The sequence below is a fragment of the Lepidochelys kempii genome, chromosome 6 (assembly GCF_965140265.1).
Source record: "Lepidochelys kempii isolate rLepKem1 chromosome 6, rLepKem1.hap2, whole genome shotgun sequence".
NCBI lineage: Eukaryota > Metazoa > Chordata > Testudines > Cheloniidae > Lepidochelys > Lepidochelys kempii.
In genome coordinates, this window is record NC_133261.1 from 70157252 (window position 1) to 70178904 (window position 21653).

Below are 21653 nucleotides of genomic sequence, written 5' to 3' on the forward strand. Positions count from 1 at the left end.
GACAAATTGAAGGATTAGGCCAAAAGAAATCTGATGAGGTTCAACAAGGACAAGTGCAGAGTCCTTCACTTAGGACAGAAGAATTCCATGCACTGCTACAGGCTGAAGACCGACTGGCTAAGCAGCAGTTCTGCAGATAAAGGACCTGGGGATTACAGTGGACGAGAAGCTGGATATAAGTCAACAGTGTGCCCTTGTAGCCAAGAAGGCTAACGGCATATTGGGCTGCATTTGTAGGAGCACTGCAATCAGATCGAGGGAAGTGATTATTTCCCTCTATTCGGCAATGGTGAGGCCACATCTGGAGTACTGCGTCCAGTTTTGGGGCCCCTACTATAGAAAGAATGTGGACAAATTGGAGGAGTCCAGCAGAGGGCAATGAAAATGATTAGGGAGCTGGGGCACATGACTTATGAGGAGAGGCTGAGGGAACTGGGCTTGTTTAATCTGCAGAAGAGAAGAGTGAGTGGGGATTTGATGGTGGCATTAAACTAAAGGTAGAGGAGGCCTGGGATTATTTTAAATCAAAGCTGTAGAAGCTATCGGAAGCCTGCATCCCAAGAAAGGGGAAAAAATACATAGGCAGCAGTTGTAGACCAAGCTGGATGAGCAAGCATCTCAGAGAGGTGATTAAGAAAAAGCAGAAAGCATACAGCGAGTGGAAGAAGGGAGGGATCAGCAAGGAAAGCTACCTTATCGAGGTCAGAACACGTAGGGATAAAGTGAGACAGGCTAAAAGTGAAGTAGAGTTGGACCTTGCAAAGGGAATTAAAACCAATAGTAAAAGGTTCTATAGTCATATAAATAAGAAGAAAACAAAGAAAGAAGTGGGACCGCTAAACACTGAGGATGGAGTGGAGGTCAAGGATAATCTAGGCATGGCCCAATATCTAAACAAATACTTTGCCTCAGTCTTTAATAAGACTAAAGAGGATCTTAGGGATAATGGTAGCAGGACAAATGGGAATGAGGATATGGAGGTAGACATTACCATATTTGAGGTAGAAGCGAAACTCAAATAGCTTAATGGGACTAAATCAGGGGGCCCAGATAATCTTCATCCAAGAATATTAAAAAGAATTGGCACATGAAATTGCAAGCCTATTAGCAAGAATTTTTAATGAATCTGTAAACTCAGGGGTTGTACCATATGATGGAGAATTGCTAACATAGTTCCTATTTTTAAGAAAGAGAAAAAAGGTGATCCGGGTAATTATAGGCCTGTTAGTTTGACATCTGTAGTATGCAAGGTCTTGGAAAAAATTTTGAAGGAGAAGGTAGTTAAGGACATTGAAGTCAATGGTAAATGGGACAAAATACAACATGGTTTTACAAAAGGTAGATCGTGCCAAACCAACCTGATCTCCTTCTTTGAGAAAGTAACAGATTTTTTAGACAAAGGAAACGTAGCGGATCTAATTTACCTAGATTTTAGTAAGGCGTTTTATACCGTGCCACATGGGGAATTATTAGTTAAATTGGATAAGATGGGGATCAATAGGAAAATTGAAAGGTGGATAAGGAATTGGTTAAAGAGGAGACTACAATGGCTCCTACTGAAAGGTGAACTGTCAGGCTGGAGGGAGGTTACCAGTGGAGTTCCTCAAGGATCGGTTTTGGGACCAATCTTATTTAATCTTTTTATTACTGACCTTGGCACAAAAAGTAGGAATGTGCTAATAAAATTTGCGGATGATACAAAGCTGGGAGGTATTGCCAATTTAGAGAAGGACAGGGATATCCTACAGGAGGATCTGGATGACCTTGTAAACTGGAGTTATACTAATAGGATGAAATTTAATAGTGAGAAGTGTAAGGTCATGCATTTAGGGATTAATAACAAGAATTTTAGTTATAAGCTAGGGACACATCAATTAGAAGTAACGGAGGAAGAAAAGGACCTTGGAGTATTGGTTGATCATAGAATGACTATGAGCTGCCAATGTGATATGGCCGTGAAAAAAGCTAATGCGGGCTTGGGATGCATCAGGAGAGGTATTTCCAGTAGGGATAAGGAGGTTTTAGTCCCATTATACAAGGCACTGGTGAGACCTCACCTGGAATACTGTGTGCAGCTCTGGTCTCCCATGTTTAAGAAGGATGAATTCAAACTGGAACAGGTACAGGGAAGGGATACTAGGATGATCCGAGGAATGGAAAACTTGTCTTATGAAAGGAGACTCAAGGAGCTTGGCTTGTTTAGCCGAACTAAAAGAAGGTTGAGGGGAGATACGATTGCTCTCTATAAATATATCAGAGGGATAAATACTGGAGAGGGAGAGGAATTATTTAAGCTCCGTACCAATGTGGACACAAGAACAAATGGATATAAACTGGCCACCAGGAAATTTAGGCTAGAAAATTAGATGAAGGTTTCTAACCATCAGAGGAGTGAAGTTTTGGAATACCCTTCCAAGGGAAGCAGTGGGGGCAAAAAACCTATCTGGCTTTAAGATTAAACTCGATAAGTTTATGGAGGAGATGGTATGATGGGATAACATGGTTTTGGTAATTAAATATTCACGGTAAATAGACCCAATGGCCTGTGATGGGATATTAGATGGGGTGGGATCCGAGTTACCCAGGAAAGAATTTTCTGTAGTATCTGGCTGATGAATCCTGCCTATATGCTCAGGGTTTAGCTGATCGCCATATTTGGGGTCGGGAAGGAATTTTCCTCCAGGGCAGATTGGAAGAGGCCCTGGAGGTTTTTCACCTTCCTCTGTAGCATGGGGCACGGGTCACTTGTTGGAGGACTTTAAACTACAATTTGAGGACTTCAATAGTGCAGATATAGGTGTGAGGTTTTTTGCAGGAGTGGTGGGTGAAATTCTGAGGCCTGCGTTGTGCAGGAGGTCAGACTAGATGATCATAATGGTCCCTTCTGACCTAAATATCTATGAATCTATGAACTACACATAGGGGGTTCCAAAGAGGATGGAGGTAGGCTGTTCTCAGTGGGAGCAGATGACAGAACAAGCAGCAATGGTCTCAAGTTGCAGTGGGGGAAGTCTAGGTTGGAGATTAGGAAATACTATTTTACTAGGAGGGTAGTGAAGAACTGGAATGGGTTACCTAGGGAGGTGGTGGAATCTCCATCCTTAGAGGTTTTTAAGGCCTGACTTCACAAAGCCCTGGCTGGAATGATTTAGTTGGGTTTGGTCCTGCTTTGAGCAGGGGGTTGAACTAGATGACCTCCTGAGGTCTCTTCCAACCCTAGTTTTCTATGGTTCTATGATTACTTGAAGAAGAAGGGAATAAATTATATTTTTCATCCCCATGTGCCTGGAATATACTGGGCCAGGGCCTTGGCCCTCACTCTGGCTCCTCTGCACATCCCCAGAAGAGCAAGCATGCCAGAAAGCTGCCCTAACAGCTGGCTGATGCCAGCTTCATGACATCCTCTGTCACAAAGGACCTGTTAGGGCACCTTTCTACCTCATTTTACACCACCAGAGCAGTGCAAGAGGCTGGAGCGAGGGCCAAGAATTTGGCTCACCATATTCAAGGGAGGTTGGGAACAGTGTAATAGAATTGAAAAATGGAATTCATTCAACAGGTGTAATTGAAGTGAGTGAACTCCCCACTCCTCCACCATGGGCAGACTGCATACCATACAGTTCAGTGTATCTACTTATTTTCTTTATCACAGTTGGCCCATGTCCAGACTTTGGGTCCAACAATTCATGACTAAACTACAATATCAAACTTAGCTGTGGTAAGGTAAAAAATTGCAAAGCAGCAGCTGGAAGTTGGTGCCCCACAGCCCAGCTCACAAGTTTTTCACCAAGCTGAATCTAATCCTCTCAGCCACTGCACTGTGAGGCTGGGTGCTAGCTACCAGCTGCCAGGACACTGAAGAGGGAAAAACTACACCCTCCCACTCTGTCTGGGTCCAACTGATAGTATCCTCCCACTCTTTTTATTGGTCAGCCATGTCAAAAGGAGGAGGACTTTGCTTAGGGTACCGGTCAGTTCCCAGATCCCTCTCTTGGTCACACTTAGGGCTTGACATTAATAGAAAAATTACCCATTGCTGACAATGGCTATCAGCTTCATGTGCAGTGTGGAGCACAGTTTAGCACGGGTTCAGCTGCATCTTTGGCTGATAACAGGATGTTTGAGTTGTCTAGAGTCTAGGCTATTCACAGCCCATGTGTGGATTTTTGTGGGTGGATGTTATAGTGGTTTTTCATGTTTTATTGCTTGTGGCATGTAGCATGTGCTTTATTATCTTTCAGTGGCCCTGCTGACATCATTTTGGTTTATTTACTTTATTTTTCAGGGTTGAGAAGCTGTATTTTTGTGTGCTGTGGTATTTTACTTTTCTTTTACGCATTTGAGACTGGGTCTGGCATGCTATACAGAAGAACCTCGCTAGTAACTATGAAATGCATAGGTGAGGTGAGGCGGGGGAGTGGGGCAGGGAGCTTGGCTGCTGGTGTGTGTAGAGCACCCACTAATTTTTCCCAGTGGGTGCTCCAGCCCCAGAGCACCCACAGAGCTGGCACCTATGGCTGTGGTCTCTGCACAGAGGTGAAATTCACCCTAAGATTATGGAAACATTTCAGCCAGAAATTGTGGGTGCATTTTTATACACCTAGGATTTTTGCAGACAATTCTTGCACCTACAGTTTTGCTTGCACATGTTGCTAGGACTATATTTTGTGCATGCAAAAATTCCAGTGTTTGCTCCCAAGTCAGGTAATTACACGTAGCTGCTTGATTGGTGTACAAACACTGCATCGTAATTTTAGAGGCTAGTTTAAGGACCCTTGAAAATGTGTCCCTTTATATTAAAGAAATTAACCCAACATAATTTTAAATTTCTGCTATTTTTATTAGATCTTTTCCATAGGAAAGGATGGTACAAATGGCTTCTGGCCTGTTTTTACAATAGTTCTACCCTGTGGTCAGCCTGAATCACATGATAAACATACATCAAACAGTTTGTAGTAAAGCACAAATGTGTTGTGATTTCAGTAGTCACAAACTAAACTACACTGAAACTGAATTGAAAACTATACCATTTGAAGAATGGAGTACGTGGAACATACAGATTTACTTGGTTAGAGCAAAACATCTCCCTATAGTTCACTTTTTATCCTGTATAAAAATTATATTATGTGTAAGTCAGCATACAACCAGTTTTGTCATAATATCTATGCAAATAATCTTGTAATGAGCCCTTGTAACAACTATTTAAGAGCTACGTGATGATATATAGTATTTTTTCAGAGAGTAATTTGGAAACCTGATGTCATCGCATAGATCAATCATTCTTCATTTCTGTTTAAAGTTAAATGGCAAGCGTGTAACATTGTCAGAAAAATCAGTAGTTGTGTCATCAAAACTGGGATGAAACAGGAGATACAGAAAAATGGTTTTGAGTAAAAAAAAAAAAAAAAAAAACCAGAAATACCTGTTGGCTATTCCTTCTTCCAGAAGTTCTATGACTTGTTTGTAGTCGGTAACTAAATGCTGAGACAATCCTGTCAGAGGTTTAAAAAGTGAGAGACAGAGACAGAGAGAGACTGTTAAACAGGTTTTACTCTGGAAATATTGTTTCACTCTAAGTCTCTTGATTCAACTATGCAATAGGGTCACTACCATAACTGGGGAGTACAAAAATTCTGTCTGAGATTTAGACCTCGTCTACACACAATTTTTGTATCAGTATAACTATTTTGATTAGCTGTGGGGTTTGTTTTGTTTTGAAAGCAAAATAGTTATACCGGTACAACCCCTAGTGTGGATGCAGTTATATTGGTATAAAAATGTCTTCTACCAGTCTAGTTTATTCCTCTTCCCATATAGGAATAAGTTAGAGTGGCATAAACATTTTATATGAATGTAACTGCATCCACATGAGGTTGATTTTTTTTAATCACTTTAACTACACACTCAGTTGAAGTGATAATTTTTGTGTGTGTAGACAATCCTACAGCCATTGCTTCTGCAGATGTAAAGTATAAGGTTCAGTCCAAATGAATCAGAGAATGAGAAAGTCCTCTTGTCTGGAGTCTTTGGTGCACACTTCATTAGCTAAATACCATACTGTGAACCTGTGACATTTATCTGTAAACTAACCCCTGGACAAAATTCTGTGTCCTACTCCGCACCAAAGTGCATCCTGATTATGATCCCAGAAAGAATCAAGCATTAATGTAGCTGCCCTGAGAAAACCAAAAATGGGGGTGAGGGAAGTCCATCAGCCAGGAATGAAACCCACTAGAGGGCAGTATGCTGCTATGGTGTAACTTTATTTAGCATCTTATACAATGTAAATTGTAGCAGACACACGAAGTTGGCTTCAATAGACTTACTCCTCGGATGAAACTGATCTCACATGTTTGCACTGTCTTATTTTTGGCAGCTGTAGAATCATGGGAATCCTAGGCCTCACCGTACAAGGCGCTATAGAAAATAATCTTTTCCCAAATTGTTTATCATGAGGTAGAGTGAAGTGCGCCTCATATTTTTTGTTGTATTTCATCAGTACAACAATCCAGGAAACATATTTTCTTTTTAATATGTGCCATAGAAGTGTGTATAAGGGGGAGGGGAGGAAATGGTATACTTTGTTACCATAAAATAATTTATGGTAAGAATATCATTTCTTAAGACTATTTTAAATGAGCTAGCAAATTTACATATACACACCCGTTGGCACCATGAAAAACAAATATATAGTTCTATTGGAACATCTTATCTGCAGGAAACAGACTTTCAGTGATAGGAATCAACACCTAATGCCACACCTTCTAAAGAGACCCCCTTCTAAAAGGTCTAATTTTTCTAATTAAAATGATTTTCCTATCAAGTCAAGATCAATTGCTTACCCTAGTCAATAATTTAAAAGCTAAGCAAGACTCAAATGGCTATTTTAGAGATCATAGAATCATAGAATATCAGGGTTGGAAGGGACCCCAGAAGGTCATCTCGTCCAACCCCCTGCTCAAAGCAGGACCAATTCCCAGTTAAATCATCCCAGCCAGGGCTTTGTCAAGCCTGACCTTAAAAACCTCTAAGGAAGGAGATTCTACCACCTCCCTAGGTAACGCATTCCAGTGTTTCACCACCCTCTTAGTGAAAAAGTTTTTCCTAATATCCAATCTAAACCTCCCCCACTGCAACTTGAGACCATTACTCCTCGTTCTGTCATCTGCTACCATTGAGAACAGTCTAGAGCCATCCTCTTTGGAACCCCCTTTCAGGTAGTTGAAAGCAGCTATCAAATCCCCCCTCATTCTTCTCTTCTGCAGGCTAAACAATCCCAGCTCCCTCAGCCTCTCCTCATAACTCATGTGTTCCAGTCCCCTAATCATTTTTGTTGCCCTTCGCTGGACTCTCTCCAATTTATCCACATCCTTCTTGAAGTGTGGGGCCCAAAACTGGACACAGTACTCCAGATGAGGCCTCACCAATGTCGAATAGAGGGGAACGATCACGTCCCTCGATCTGCTCGCTATTCCCCTACTTATACATCCCAAAATGCCATTGGCCTTCTTGGCAACAAGGGCACACTGCTGACTCATATCCAGCTTCTCGTCCACTGTCACCCCTAGGTCCTTTTCCGCAGAACTGCTGCCTAGCCATTCGGTCCCTAGTCTGTAGCTGTGCATTGGGTTCTTCCGTCCTAAGTGCAGGACCCTGCACTTATCCTTATTGAACCTCATCAGATTTCTTTTGGCCCAATCCTCCAATTTGTCTAGGTCTTTCTGTATCCTATCCCTCCCCTCCAGCGTATCTACCACTCCTCCCAGTTTAGTATCATCCGCAAATTTGCTGAGAGTGCAATCCACACCATCCTCCAGATCATTTATGAAGATATTGAACAAAACTGGCCCCAGGACCGACCCTTGGGGTACTCCACTTGATACCGGCTGCCAACTAGATATGGAGCCATTGATCACTACCCGTTGAGCCCGACAATCTAGCCAGCTTTCTACCCACCTTGATAGTGGGACAGAGTCTATCCTCAGATACTAATAGATAAATAGACTCTGAATGAGGTCAGAATTTGGCCCAAAGATTTGTTGTAGCCATTTAATACCTGACCCAAAGAAAACAAATTCTCACACCAGCATCACATTCACCCACAACTAAAGTAATCTCATCAATGGACTAAAAACATGCAAAATTACAAGATGGTTTACAAAGCAAAGCATTTATTCTACTGTTTGACATTGTATTAGCTATATGTTAACTCCAAAAGATGTAATGACATTTTCCTGTCTGAAAAACAATAGCCAATTACTGTTCAAACAGCACCAGCATCTGCAAATCTACAGAATATGGAAAAGTGCCTTATATTGTTTCTCTAACTCACTTTCAAGGGTTTGTAATCTTGTGAATAAAAAACTAGCTATGTGATGGGAAGGCACAGTTATATTTATTATAAAATTTCCACAGTTCTTACCCATTACATTTATGTTATTGTGGACACTATTGCCTCCAGTATAGAAATTAGTTGATCACAGCACACAAAGGTTTATTATAAAAAGGCAAAAGAAAAATTATTAATGTTGTTGGAGAAGGAATGCCATGAAGTGCTCTTTCTGCTACTTGGAAAAAGAAAGTCTGTTTTCAAGAATCACAGAAAGATGACAAAAAACTCTGTCTGGACTAGAAATCTCTCTCAAACTAAGACAGTATCTGCCTCAGAAATCTGTCTCAGAGTAACAATATAGATTGCATCATTTCCTGATTTAAAAGAGGCTGATTCCTTAACAGTGCAACCATCTGTAAGAGAGAATTTTGAAACCATTCCAATCTGAAGCACTGAAACAGTTTCAGCATTTTAAATGCTAGAAACGTGCAGCCCTTAATATATATATATATATTATATATATATAAAAATGATAGTCTGGAATCTATTCAAAATACTTAGTGCTGGGATTTCCTGACTGGACTAGCAAATGGAAAATGCATTACCTCTAATATGAAAGTAACTAGGCAACCCTAAAGGATTTTCTCTTTGGTTCCCTTCCTTGTCTGTTCTTCATCCAAGTATTGACTTCTATACACTAGAGACTACTGAAACAAACTATCTAAGTGACACCTGCAGTATATGAGGAAGCCCCTCCCCAACACTAAAATGTTTCTGTTACCCCTAAACTGGTGACAGCTCATACGTAACACGTATAACGCAAGTACAGACGCAAGTCTTCATATACTGCAATGTACTGTGAGATAATGGGAAATCTTTGAACTTTGCCTGTGTTCATCAGTTTAACAATACTCATTTGTTCCATTCAGCAAATTGTCTGGTAGAGGGGTGCAAAGTAAACCATCCTCCTATGCAACTACAGGCTATAATTATATGGCTAATTCAGAAAATATATCCACCCAGCTATCAGTAACAGGATTCCTAGGGTGTGATCCTGAAGAGACTCCACATGCAAAACTTCTGTGGATTTCAAAGGGCAAGGGCTTACATAAAAAGACTACAGGATCATACTGTACATTACTGAACTCTCAGAATATTGCTGAAACCAATAATTGCTAAGCAGCCCTTAAGCCACAGAGGTGTAAACCACTTTATTTTCTGAGTTAGAAGTTCTTTAAAATCAAGCCACTTGTACTGATCTGCAGCATGAAAAATGTCTGAACGCTCTCACCCGTCGTCTGACATGTGAGCTAACAAGCACACTTCTGCAGGAATCCATGTGATCACCTTCTCTATCAATCTCCTACCAAAAAACAAAATAATGCCACCTCCCAAAAACAAACAAACCATACACACAAATGCAATACATATGGCATAAATGGTTATAGTTGTTAAACACACAACACACAGTAGTATACACATAAAGAACTATGTCATGTGACTACATACCCCAAGATACTGATTCATCAGTATCAATTCTATTTATGTGGTACAACAACAGCAATGTAATGCTACCACATGACACTTCAAACAAGAAGTTATTTCATTTTTAACTCATCCAGCCATTTCTTTCTAAAATTTTGAATCACGTTACTTATTATAAGCAGAGCTGCAAGTTCCTTGCAGAGATTTTTATTGGAATTTATGGGTTTGTCATGGGACAAAGATAGCAGGAGTAGGGCTAATAGAGTGCCCAATGTGGATTTTCTCATGTGACCTGAAATGGCACTTTCTGATTTTGTTAACGGGTTTATATTATACTTTTCTCATAGTATAAGGTAACAAAAATTCAGGGAAGGGAAAATTTTAAGGGAAACAACAGAACTGCAACATTATAAAGTCACTATCCTAGTTACAAGCAATATTCTAGGTAACATCTGGGTATTGAATTCTTATTTAAAGAACCAACAATAAATATAAAATATCAGAACTAGAAGACAAAGGATAGATTTATCTAATGAGGAACTATCTGGGAAACAACTGCATAACTTCCTACCACAGGGTTAGCTGGGACATTAAGAGATTCATTCATGTCCCAGATATGACCTGGTTTCCTCCCAGATCAAGAGAACTCTGGGATTTGTCACCTAGGAACCACTGGAGATGTATGCCTGACAGCAAAGCAAACAGGGAAAGAAACAGTCTAAAGCACTCTTCTCAATGTGGGCAACGATCAGGAAAAAGCAGCAGCTCCTGGTCGGGCTCTACAGTAACTAGGCTCTGGGTAAGATCTGTAATGAGGTTCCCAGTTGAGAGGGAGCCAGGGAAGGAACACAGAAAGGGCCACAGTGAAGGCCAAATGTGTACGCTTCTCCTAGATTTCCAAGGATTACAGGTTTGCCATACTGGATCAGACCATCAACTCATTTATTTTTCAATCCTGAATTTAGTAGGATGCTGGTGGTACAGAAAGTCATAGTTAAAATAACCAGAATGCTACCTGGCCAATCGTGTATAGGAGGTTTGTGTGTAAAATCTCCCTATTGGCTCTGCTGGTAATCAGTTTATTCTCTGAGACATGGAAACTGATAACAATGATCAGGTGATAAAAGCAATATTACAGGACATACTGATTATCAGGAAACTAGGCATCAGAATTTCATGTTTCTTTTACTTGGCTCTGTCACTGGATGAACCTGGGCAAGTCACTCAACCTCTTCTCTTCAGTTTCACTATCCGTAAATTGTGAATACCATTTATATATTTCACGGAGATGTTGAGAGACTTAACTTATGTTTGTGAAGCACTTTGAGATTCTTGGATGAAGAATGCTATGTACTATTATTATATCTTGCAAAGCCAAATTAAATTGACTACAAATGTTGTTAGTAGTTCTAAAATTATCCAGCTCTTTCAAAAATCCAGCCACGGAATTTATCTTGATTTTCCATTTCCCTTTCCCTCCCTCTCCTAAAGAAAAAACCCCCACCAACCTGCGTAAGTCAGGTGACACGATAACGGCAAACAGCAGGAGAAGGGGTAGAGGAGAACAAAGGAAACTTACAAAAGGAAAGGAGATGTTTTAAAAAGCAGTATTTGATCTGACATGACAGAACCAATACAATTCTGTCTTATGTGCATTTTACACATTAAAGGAATACTTCCTAGGTGTCAAACATATTACAATCCACTTGGCCAATAGCCAAGACTTGGCACGGTCAGTAATTCCAGAAGCAATTTGGAGTTCTGCCCACTGTGTAGACATCGTGTTTAGCAGCACATTAAAAGGGAAATGGGTGTATTTACTTTCCAGACAAACCCACCCATATTTATAATTTGCATCGGTTTCGAAAGGTCTCTTCTTCCATTCCTGACCATTAATATATTTTATACGGTTTTAAGATCACTTAGTTACTTCTACTGCCTATAGTGCGCTGATTCTGTAGAAACCACTTTCTGTCAATCACTGACCAAACGTGTTACTTTTCAGAGGGCAAACTCAGTATAATGCACTCTCAAACGATTTAAGCACCAACAGTTTACTTTAAAATATTACACTTCTGACAATAGGGCAGAGGCAAAAGGGAAGAGAAAGAAAAACCAGAAGAGGAAAAACCGGAAAAGCAAAAGAAGGTAAGAGAAAAGATAAAGACTGAAAAGAGGAAAACAGAACGGAAGAAACAATTTTACAAAAAGATGTAAGTTTGGAAACTTAATATAAAACTGCATTACAATGTCTTTATAACTACAGCAAACATGCATGTGAAAGTCAGCAGATTAGAAATCTGTAACCTAGTAATTCCAATGGAAACAAGTACATTGTTTCACAAAAAGTTTCTGACATGAATCTGAAGCTTCTGAGGATTTACAGGCAAACTGCTATCAACTAAACAACCATTTTAGTTTGAGGAAAGGGGTTACTCCCATTTTCTGCTATGCTTAGTAGGAAAGAGATTTCTTCCTAGTATTAGCAGTATGGTTTTACATTCTCATGAAACATTCATTGTAGCCACTGTTGGAGGCAGATTATCAGGCTACATAGATCAATGGCCTGAACCAATACAGCAAATCTTATACTCTATATTTTTATTTAACACATTCACTACACACACAAAATGAGTCCTTCCTCTAGAACAGGGATGGACAAACTACAGCCCAGGGCCGCATCCGGGCCTCCAGATGTTTTAATCTGGCACTCAACTTTCCACTAGGGAGTGGGGTCGGGAGCTTCCCCGCTCTACACAGCTCCCAGAAGCAGTGGCATGTCCCCCCTCTGGCACCCTCGTGGAGGTGTGGCCAGGCGACTCTGCACGCTTCCCTGTCCACAGGTGTCGCCCCTGCAGCTCCCATTGGCCATGGTTCTGGCCAATGGGAGCTGCAGGGGCGACACCTGTGGACAGGAAAGCGTGCAGAGTCGCCTGGCCACACCTCCACGAGGGTGCCAGAGGGGGGACATGCCACTGCTTCTGGGAAGTGCTTGAGGTAAGCAGCACCCAGAGCCTGCACCCCGACCCCCTCCTTCACGCCAACCCACTCCTGCCCTCCGAACCACTTGGTCCCACCCAGAGCACCCTCCTGCACCCCCAACCCCGTGCCCCAGCCCAGAGCCCTCTCCCGCACTCTGAACTCCTCATTTCTGGCCCCACCACATGCCCAGCCGGAGCCCTCACCCCTCCTGCACCCCAACCCCCAATTTCATGAGCATTCATGGCCCACTATACAATTTCCATACCTAGATGTGGCCCTCAGGCCAAAAAGTTGGCCCACCCCTGCTCTAGAATTTCAGTCTCTCCAAATATTAAGAATTAGATTCCATGTTCTGCTATATGTTTTTGCTGGGAGGATTTTGAGTTCCTCAAATTACATATTTCATGCCGGCTGTTTAATAACTGGAAAGAGTGGAAATAATAAAGATCAGGTTAGGAATGTAAGTGAACATTCATAGTAGGCACATAGGCATTCATCTATAACCCATGCAGAAACTCACTCTCACCTTGCACATATGGACCTGTCTCAGGGTGCTCTCGGACCCGAAGCGTATAAGGTTTCTTCTGGTTTGATTGCTTTAACAAATCTCGGACACGCTCATTATAGATTTCAAGGAAACTGAAGAAAAATAAATAAAATGTTGCGTTTCTGGCATCCACTATTCACAAAAAAAAAAAATGATAGTTGTTCCTTGGACAATAAAAATTTGCACCTGCAGCCTGGCACAGACATTCCACATCAGAAACTAAAGCATTCATCTTCATTACCTTTCACATTATGTCTTCTTACATGTTGTGCGTACAGACACTTGGAAAGGAGCTGAGAAGTAATCAATTGTCATGAAAAAAGAAAATAGCTGTCCCCTGCTGCTGGCTGGTTGGAAATAGTGCTGACACAATAAATCATCTGCATTGCCAACACAGTATATTGCCTGCACTTTTAATTAATGTTGTTTCCAACTCTTCAATTGTTCAGAGCACAAAACTCCACAAAGTTAATGGTGTTTATGAATAAGAACTGAATGCAATATAGGGTCCAAATTTTGAAGAGTTAAACAAGCAAGAAGTGGACTCTTAACCCACTATTATTTAGATGCATATTCTTTGGGATCTAACAGTGAACACACAGCATCCAAGGAACTATACTTGGATTGAAAACTGAATTGCAAGATTTTCCTACCCCAACAAAATGATTGACAGCACTAAGAAAGAGAAATAAAACTTATCAAATAACATTTGTATGCTTTGACTATGGAAATACACATTTGAAAGTATTTAGAAACATACGGCCAAAAATAATGAGACACTCCTACCTGACTTCTATTCTGCAAGATGCTGGCTGCTCTGAATAACCATACTCCCTTGAAAAAAGGCCCTGCACAAACCAAAAGTTTACATTTTTTTCTTAAGAAAATAAAAAGAAAAGAAAATGAAAAACAGTTTAAACAATTTCAAGTTCATAAAACAAATACCTCACATATACGAGGTGTCAACCCAATGGATGCCTTTAAATAAAACAAAAACAAAACAATTATATGATATGATCACAGTCCCAGTGTCTCTTGTCAGAAGTCATTTTAATAAATGTAAATATAAACAAAGCTATGGGGAATGCCCAACTATTCCAGCAGCAACTTCCCACTAAAACATGGAGAGATACACTGGTAGTGATTGTGGAGATCACAACACAATCTGCCCTGGAGCATTCTCAGTGCTAGATGTGTGACCACTCATAGCTTTCCAGTTGCAGCATCTCTAGAAATAATCACTTAGAACAGGGGTGACCCATCTGTGGCTCCGGAGCCACATGCGGCTCTTCTGTTAATATGCGGCTCCTTGTATAGGCACCGACTCTGGACCTGGAGCTACAGGTACCAACTTTCCAATGTTTCCGGAGGGTGCTCACTGCTCAACCCCTGGCTCTGCCCCCACTCCACCCCTTCCCCTGAGCCTGCTATGCCCTCGCTTCTCCCCCTCCGAGCCTCCTACATGCCATGAAACAGCTAATCGGGAGGTGCAGGGAGGCGCTGATTGGCGGGGCTGCTGGTGAGCGGGAGGCACTGGGAGCAGGGGGGAGCTGATGGGGGGGCTGCTGACGTATTACTGTGGCTCTTTGGCAATGTACATTGGTAAATTCTGGCTCCTTCTCAGGCTCAGGTTGGCCACCCCTGACTTAAAGGGACGATATACTCTGGTAGAATGGTGGCTGTACCTGAAATGGTCAATTTTATCCTCACTGGAAGTCATCTTAAGGCATTTTTAATAGGCAGTGGTTGCTGAAAAGTTTAAGGCTAAGATGACTCCACTTGCTACAGCACATGGCTTACGTAAAGACTTGGAGCTACCTTCAGGCTCAGCCCCTCCCACTAGGAATCTCTTTGCAGTAGGATGCTAAGATTTTTAAAAGGTATATTTGAAATAGAACAAATTACAGAAAACACAGCTTTCCCTAAATAAATGCATTTTTGTGGATGTGAAAGTTCTCTACAGACCAAGCATGCTGATTTTCTAGCTATTAACAAGGCTAATAGTGTTTTACAATAAATGCAAATTATTAAATATCAGATCGAAGTGGGATTCTTCCTGATGCACAAATCTTCACATGGAAGAGAATCAGGCCTTAGGTATCAGATGGGCAAATCTCCCTGCAGCTGCCTGTCAGGTGGTGCCTTTAGTAAGCTAATACGGTCATTCAGGAACAGCAGAACCAGTTCAGTAAAAATAAGAACCAAATAGAAACTGTATCCAAAATTCAGACCAACCCTGAACATTTTTATAGGTTCAAAGAATTTTATTTGAAGAGTGTGTCTCTCTCCCCTACCCTTTACCTGAAGCAGTGATCCTCTCAGGGAGTGGGAGGTACTGACCTGCTCTTGCTGTCCCCTTAAAACATGGTTCTCTCTTTTGCAGTGGTTCTCAACCTGCTGCCCATTCAGCACAGAGCTGTGGCCCACGTGACACCCTCAGGGCCATACAGGTAGTATTGGATGCAACCCACTTAACACATATGCAGCCCACAATGGTAAATAGGTTGAGAAACACCGCTTTAGAAACAATTTACTCCCCTTCAATTTATATAGGTTTTCAGAGAGATCAACTACCTTTCCCTCTGGATCAGCAAAGCCAGTAACCCTTCCACTGGACCCAATGGTTTGGGTGCTTTAACACATAAAGGCACACTAAGTGGGGCCCCATAACTCAAATATCTTAGAATTGAGTGGCTTTGAGGAGCATATGCTAATGTTTCACCCCCAAAGCTTCCTTCAAATTCATTTAGTAATTGGAAATGAAGCAAATATGGTCATCTCAGACTGTTCCCTAATGGACAGCAAAGTCTTCTCATAAAAATGCAGCAAAGATGGCACAAATAATTATTCCAAATATTAATTAGCAAAAGTAATTTAACTTCAACACGGTTGTCTGATTATCAAAGAAAGTGACATTAAAATATTTTGTAGATGCACAGGCTGGCTGCTACGAAGAACTGTAAGTGTTCATGGTAGAAAACTTGTTTTCTTTAGACTAAATGATAAACCACACACATGCAACAAACAAACAGCACAGTCTACGAAAGGAATTATATCATATTTTTATATATACCCCAACATACCACATAATATAATTATACCATATTTTTATGGTTTTAGCTTCTGCTACATTATTTAGCTTTGTACTTAAGCATGTGCTTAATTTTAAGCACAAGTAATTCCAAGTAAAACATGCTTAAACATTTTGCTTAATTGGGATCTTAATCATGAACTTCAATTTAATAAACAGATAAAAAAAAAAAAAGAGTGTAATGAAGACCATGACTCACTGGAGTTCCCATCATTGTGTACGTTTTTCCTGAACCCGTCTGTCCATATGCAAAAAGACAGATATTATACCCCTTAAAAGCACCAGATAGCACTGATGTGCCGAGGTCCTGGAAAACCTGGAATGGTCAAAAGAAAAAAATGCACTCAGTGAGTCATCCCCTCCTTGGAAACACTCACTGCCATTCAAACATCACTCAGTCTATTTTTCTCAAGTCTAAATGATAAGAAGTTCCATTCCATTTGCCTACTGACATATTTCATGGGACTAACAAACATGTGGAAATTGGACAAGATAAAAAAAGGTAGACTGTAACCAGGCCCCCCCTTAGTTTCCTTTTCTCAAGACTAAACATGCCCACTTATTTTTCCTTTTTCTTTTAGGTTTTCTAAATGTTTTCTAAACATTTTTGTTGCTCTCCTCTGGATTCTCTCCAATTTGCCCACATCTTTCTTAAAGTGTGGTGCCCAAAACTGGATACAATACTCCAGCCGAGGCCTCACCAGTGACAAGCAGAGCGGGACAATTACATCCCGTGTCCTACATATGACACTCCTGTTAATATACCCCAGAATATTAGCCTTTTTCGCAACTGTGTCACATTGACGCATTCAAATTGTGATCCACTATAACCTCAGATCCTTTTCTGCAGTATTACCACCAAAACAGTTTGGAACTGTGCATTTGATTCTTCCTTCCTAAGTGTAGTACTTTGCACTTGTCTTTACTGAATTTTGTCTCTCGTTTCAGACCAATTTGTCACGATCATTTTGAATTCTAATCCTGTCCTCCAAAGTGCTTGCAACAGCTCCTAGCTTGACGTCATCCGCAAATTTTACAATTACACTCTCCACTCCACTATCAAAGTCATTAGTAAAAATATGGAATAGTACCAGACCCAGGACAGATCCCTGCAGGACCCAACTAGTTACATCCTACCAGTGCGACAGTGAACCATTGTTAACTGCTCTTTGGGTAAGGTTGAATTTTCCTTGTTTCCCCAATCTGTCGTCTCTTGTTTTATACTTAGATTGCACACTTTTTGGGACAGGGACTGTCTTTTTGTGCTGTGTTTGTGAAGCACCTGACACAATGGTGTCCAGGATCATGACTAGGGCTCCAAAGCGCTACAGCAATACAAATAATAAATAATAAAAAAGAGTTGGGCATCACAATCCACAAGACCAAAAGCTGGCTACTGCTAGGCATGGCAGAAAGTAGCAGATGTTACCTCCTGCTCAGTTCCTGCTTTGTGCCCAAACCCACTGACCCCATCCCCAACATACCAAATCGCTACTCCACTGCAGTGTAAAGAGAGGTCATCTCCTCTGCTGGGTACACTGGGGTATGGAGTCCCCTCTGTGCTGGCTGCCAACTGCTAAGCCTTCCAGCACAGGATAAATGAACTCAGTACAGCTGAAGTCTTTCAAAGAAAATACTGTAAGTACAAAAATCTTTTCTATTCATGTAGAAAGTTAACCTGTATATATACACACAGTTACATACCATACTCGCTGAAAAGATTCAGCCAACTTTTGTTTCTTTCACAGACAGGTAAATGTATTAAACTTAACAATGGTGGATAAAGAAAACAAATATACTGTAGGCAAAACAAATTTACCCCAATAGCAAGAATAATAATCAGAGCTAACAAAAATAAACTCTTGAGCCTTAATTTGCAGGTCATATTACAGTTCAAACCACAGGTGCCAATTCTTAGCAGAAAATTCAATATAGTTCCAACTCCACTGAAGGCTGAGACTATTCACACATTTCAGTAATCAAGGATAACTTAGCTATTTGTGTTCTCTGATAATAAACCATCTGAGCCAGAAGTCAAATATCAGTTCATTGTTAGTGGATCAGTGGCAGCATGTCTAACAAAAGTATTCTGTGTCAGGAATGACAAATCCTGGAAGGTTCAAACATGGTACAATGTAAATAGGAAGACAGACCTGCCTCATAATATATAACACATTTATCAACATATACTGACCAACCACAGTGAAAACACAGGCAGACACTTTAATATGAATGACAAGAGAGCAATGCTGAACAGGTCGCCATCACCCAATAGGCTGAAACTGCATGTTTTTTTAATCATTGCCACATCAAATGCAAACTCCTCATCCTCACCTACAAGGCCCTCTGTAATCTCTGCCCTAATTTTTTTCTTCCTTCCTTTCTTGTTCAATATTCCATTCCCTTAGTCTCCTTTTCCAGTCTCTGCTCCATGTCTTCTTCATGCTTCGATGGTGAAATCCTGGCGCCACTGAAGTCAATGGACATTTTACCCAGCGTGACAAAGCTCAGACCTTGTCTCAGTGGGTCCTGCACTTCCTGGCAGATTATGCTAGCCTCAGAGGCTCACTGTGACCCGCCACGTAGTCCTTCTCTCTCTAGAGGCAAGGGTCACAGCCTACTGAGCCATTTTCATCATAAGCCAACAAGACCGAGGAGGAGAAGCTATCCTCCCTCGCAGAGTCTCTGTTGTCTCCCAGTCTCAGTGATTAGTCGGAGAGGGAAGGAGAGGGGAGAGCCCTGGCCCACCCTCTACTCCAGGCTCCAGCCCAGGGAACCTGATAGTAGCAGCTCTTGGTAGCTGACTTTTTGGAAACAGGACGAGTATGATTCCCTGGGCCACTTCCCCACAGCAGCCCCCACTTCCTCAATATCTACGTCACCCTTACCTCAGGGCCTCCTTTCTTGTGCCAGATAGGGTTTGTACTGTTCAGTTTCTCCAGCAGCATGGCTTCATCCTACAGCTCCTGACACATACCCCCCACCTGACTAACTGGGAGGCTTTTAACTAGTTTCAGCCAGCCCCTGATTGGCTTCAGGTGTCCCAATCAACCTGTCTCCACTGCTTTCTGGAAGGATCTTAATTGGCCCCAGGTGTCTTGATTAACCTGGAGCAACTGCCATTTGGTTACCATGGTAACAGAGATTTATTTAGCTTGGGGCTAACATACCTGTTTCTCACTACTTTCCTATAGCCATTTGGCCTTGCCCCATCACACCAGTGACTTGAGGCCAGGATTTCACCCACTCTTGTACTGCTGTCCTGTCTCCTATCTTGCACTTTTTTTATTATTAAATAAAGATTGTAAATTATTCAGGCATAGAATGTATTAGGTTGATGTCTTTAAAAACTCTGATGTATAAATGTTATTAATTATTATCCTTCCCTCTATTAAAAATATATTCTCTTTCTGCCCAGCAGAATGCAGTTACAAATTCATATTCTCTCAGGGCACTGGGAAACTATTCTCTTGTATCACTGTTCTCTCCTAAAAGTACTCAGACACCACGAGGCTTTTCAAAAATGTGCTCCTTGTAATCACATACAAATATGAAATATAAAATAAGATCATAGGCAGTATTTTGCCCATGAGGCCCTCTTTGAGCTGTGGGAAAATATAACGAGAGGGATTTAGTTTGGGGTTAGAGTATTCTTGGAAGTTGCTTTGTAGTAGTGTTTCAACATCTGTTTTTTATTTAACTCATTGGTTTCTATGGAAAAGGCAATGCTCTTTTAAAAATAATTGAATAAATATCAAACCAGAATATAGGCCTGATCCTGCAGTTCTTATCTAGCACAGTCAGTTCTATGGACTTTAAGGGGACTACTCAAGAGTAAGGAATACAGAACTGAGCCCTGTACGTGCTTCAGGGAACAAAAGTTTACTAATAGAAAAGTACTTCAAGTCTCCCAAAACTCTGACATAGCAATAGTTGCTGACTGGTGGTGCTGCTGTGCTTTGGCAACTGTGACATGTTTTTGTTTCTTTAACCACAGTGCTGTTGCACCTTAGAAAATGGTCAATCCGAAATGTATCCCTATTGTGTTCTAAACTAGTTCTGGATTTCACCAGAGTGTTTTCTGTACTGAGAATCACTGTATTTAGGTCTAATTGCTCAGCAACAGTTCCAACAGTGTTCGAATTAAAGAAGCACTTGGAAGTAACTGATCTGGGATCAAGGCAGGATAGAACGTTTGATTTACTATTAGCTACCTCTACTTTAGAGCACAGTGATCAATCTCAGGCAGGCTATTTATTAAACACACTGACTAAAAAAGTCTGTAAACCAAATTCTCCTCTAAGATGCTCTGTTGTAATCCCATTATTTCTGTGGAGCACTGAAGGAAGAATTTGGCCCTGTGTTTGTAGACTCATTACATCAGCACAATACAAATTAGGCCATTTTTTTCCCTAAAAAGTTACAATTATTTGGAAAAACATCTGAATATTCATAATCACAAGTCAAACCATTATATTTGTGATTCTTGGACTGAGTCATCATGGTAGAAAATTAATGAGGGCTCCTTGATGTGACAGGGCCTATAGATCAATCTCAAGGTCAAAATGTGTTTAACTCTTTGTACTAAAGTTATACACTGACCAAGGGTTAAAGTATTGGGGAAGCACACCCCATTTCCACTCTTGCCCATCACATTTAGCAATCCTCCATATCCTTGCTAATGGAAATATGGATCTGGTTTGTTTTTTTGTTGAGGGGTAAAAGAACAGAGATCTTCTGGGATTCCCCCACACACACACCTTTTTCGTCTTATGTATCTGCTCTTGCCCACCCCCATTTTGAGGTCGAGCTCAGGGGAAATTTGTCTTTCCAAACAAGGAATGGTGAACATGACCTGGGGAAGAGCTCACTCTACGCTGACCTCAAAGTGTTGGTCAAAAATGATATTCTCCTTCCTAGGGGTTGAATGTGCTGCTTCTACAGCAATGTCAAGGCCCTGTCAAAATCTGAAGATTGAAAGCTGAAGTAAGAGTTGTTGATGTTTTACTGACTGGCATAACAATTGATTATCTAAACATCTCAAAAGCCTCCATGCCCTATTCGAGTGTACAAAACAGGGTGAGCCTTTAAGTATTTGCATACCAGGTAAATCTTGTGATCCACACTATGAAAGCTTATGTCTGAAGTTGTACTGTTCCCAAGAAACAGGAAGTAAGACTGCAACAGGAGTTATGCAGCCCTTAAGAAAACACAAG

The 21653-nt window shown here is 41.0% G+C and overlaps 1 protein-coding gene across 7 annotated transcripts in view; it reads right to left on the minus strand.

The window, feature by feature from the left end:
• STARD9 (StAR related lipid transfer domain containing 9) overlaps positions 1–21653 on the minus strand; it is a 244368-nt gene that overhangs the window by 146155 nt on the left and 76560 nt on the right. For 5 of the 7 annotated variants that reach the window (XR_012159442.1, XM_073348593.1, XM_073348592.1 and 2 more), the window contains exons 4-8: positions 16637–16753; positions 14292–14324; positions 14133–14194; positions 13326–13438; positions 5423–5492 (exon numbers count right to left, since the gene is read on the minus strand). Coding sequence is in view for 6 of the 7 variants with exons in the window: in XM_073348593.1 (XP_073204694.1) it covers positions 5423–5492; positions 13326–13438; positions 14133–14194; positions 14292–14324; positions 16637–16753 (395 nt within the window). In the remaining variant the exon portion in view is untranslated. Of the gene's footprint in view, positions 1–5422; positions 5493–13325; positions 13439–13532; positions 13607–14132; positions 14195–14291; positions 14325–16636; positions 16754–17921; positions 17986–21653 lie in introns of those variants that run through there. The other 2 variants (XM_073348595.1, XM_073348596.1) reach the window with 2 other exon arrangements.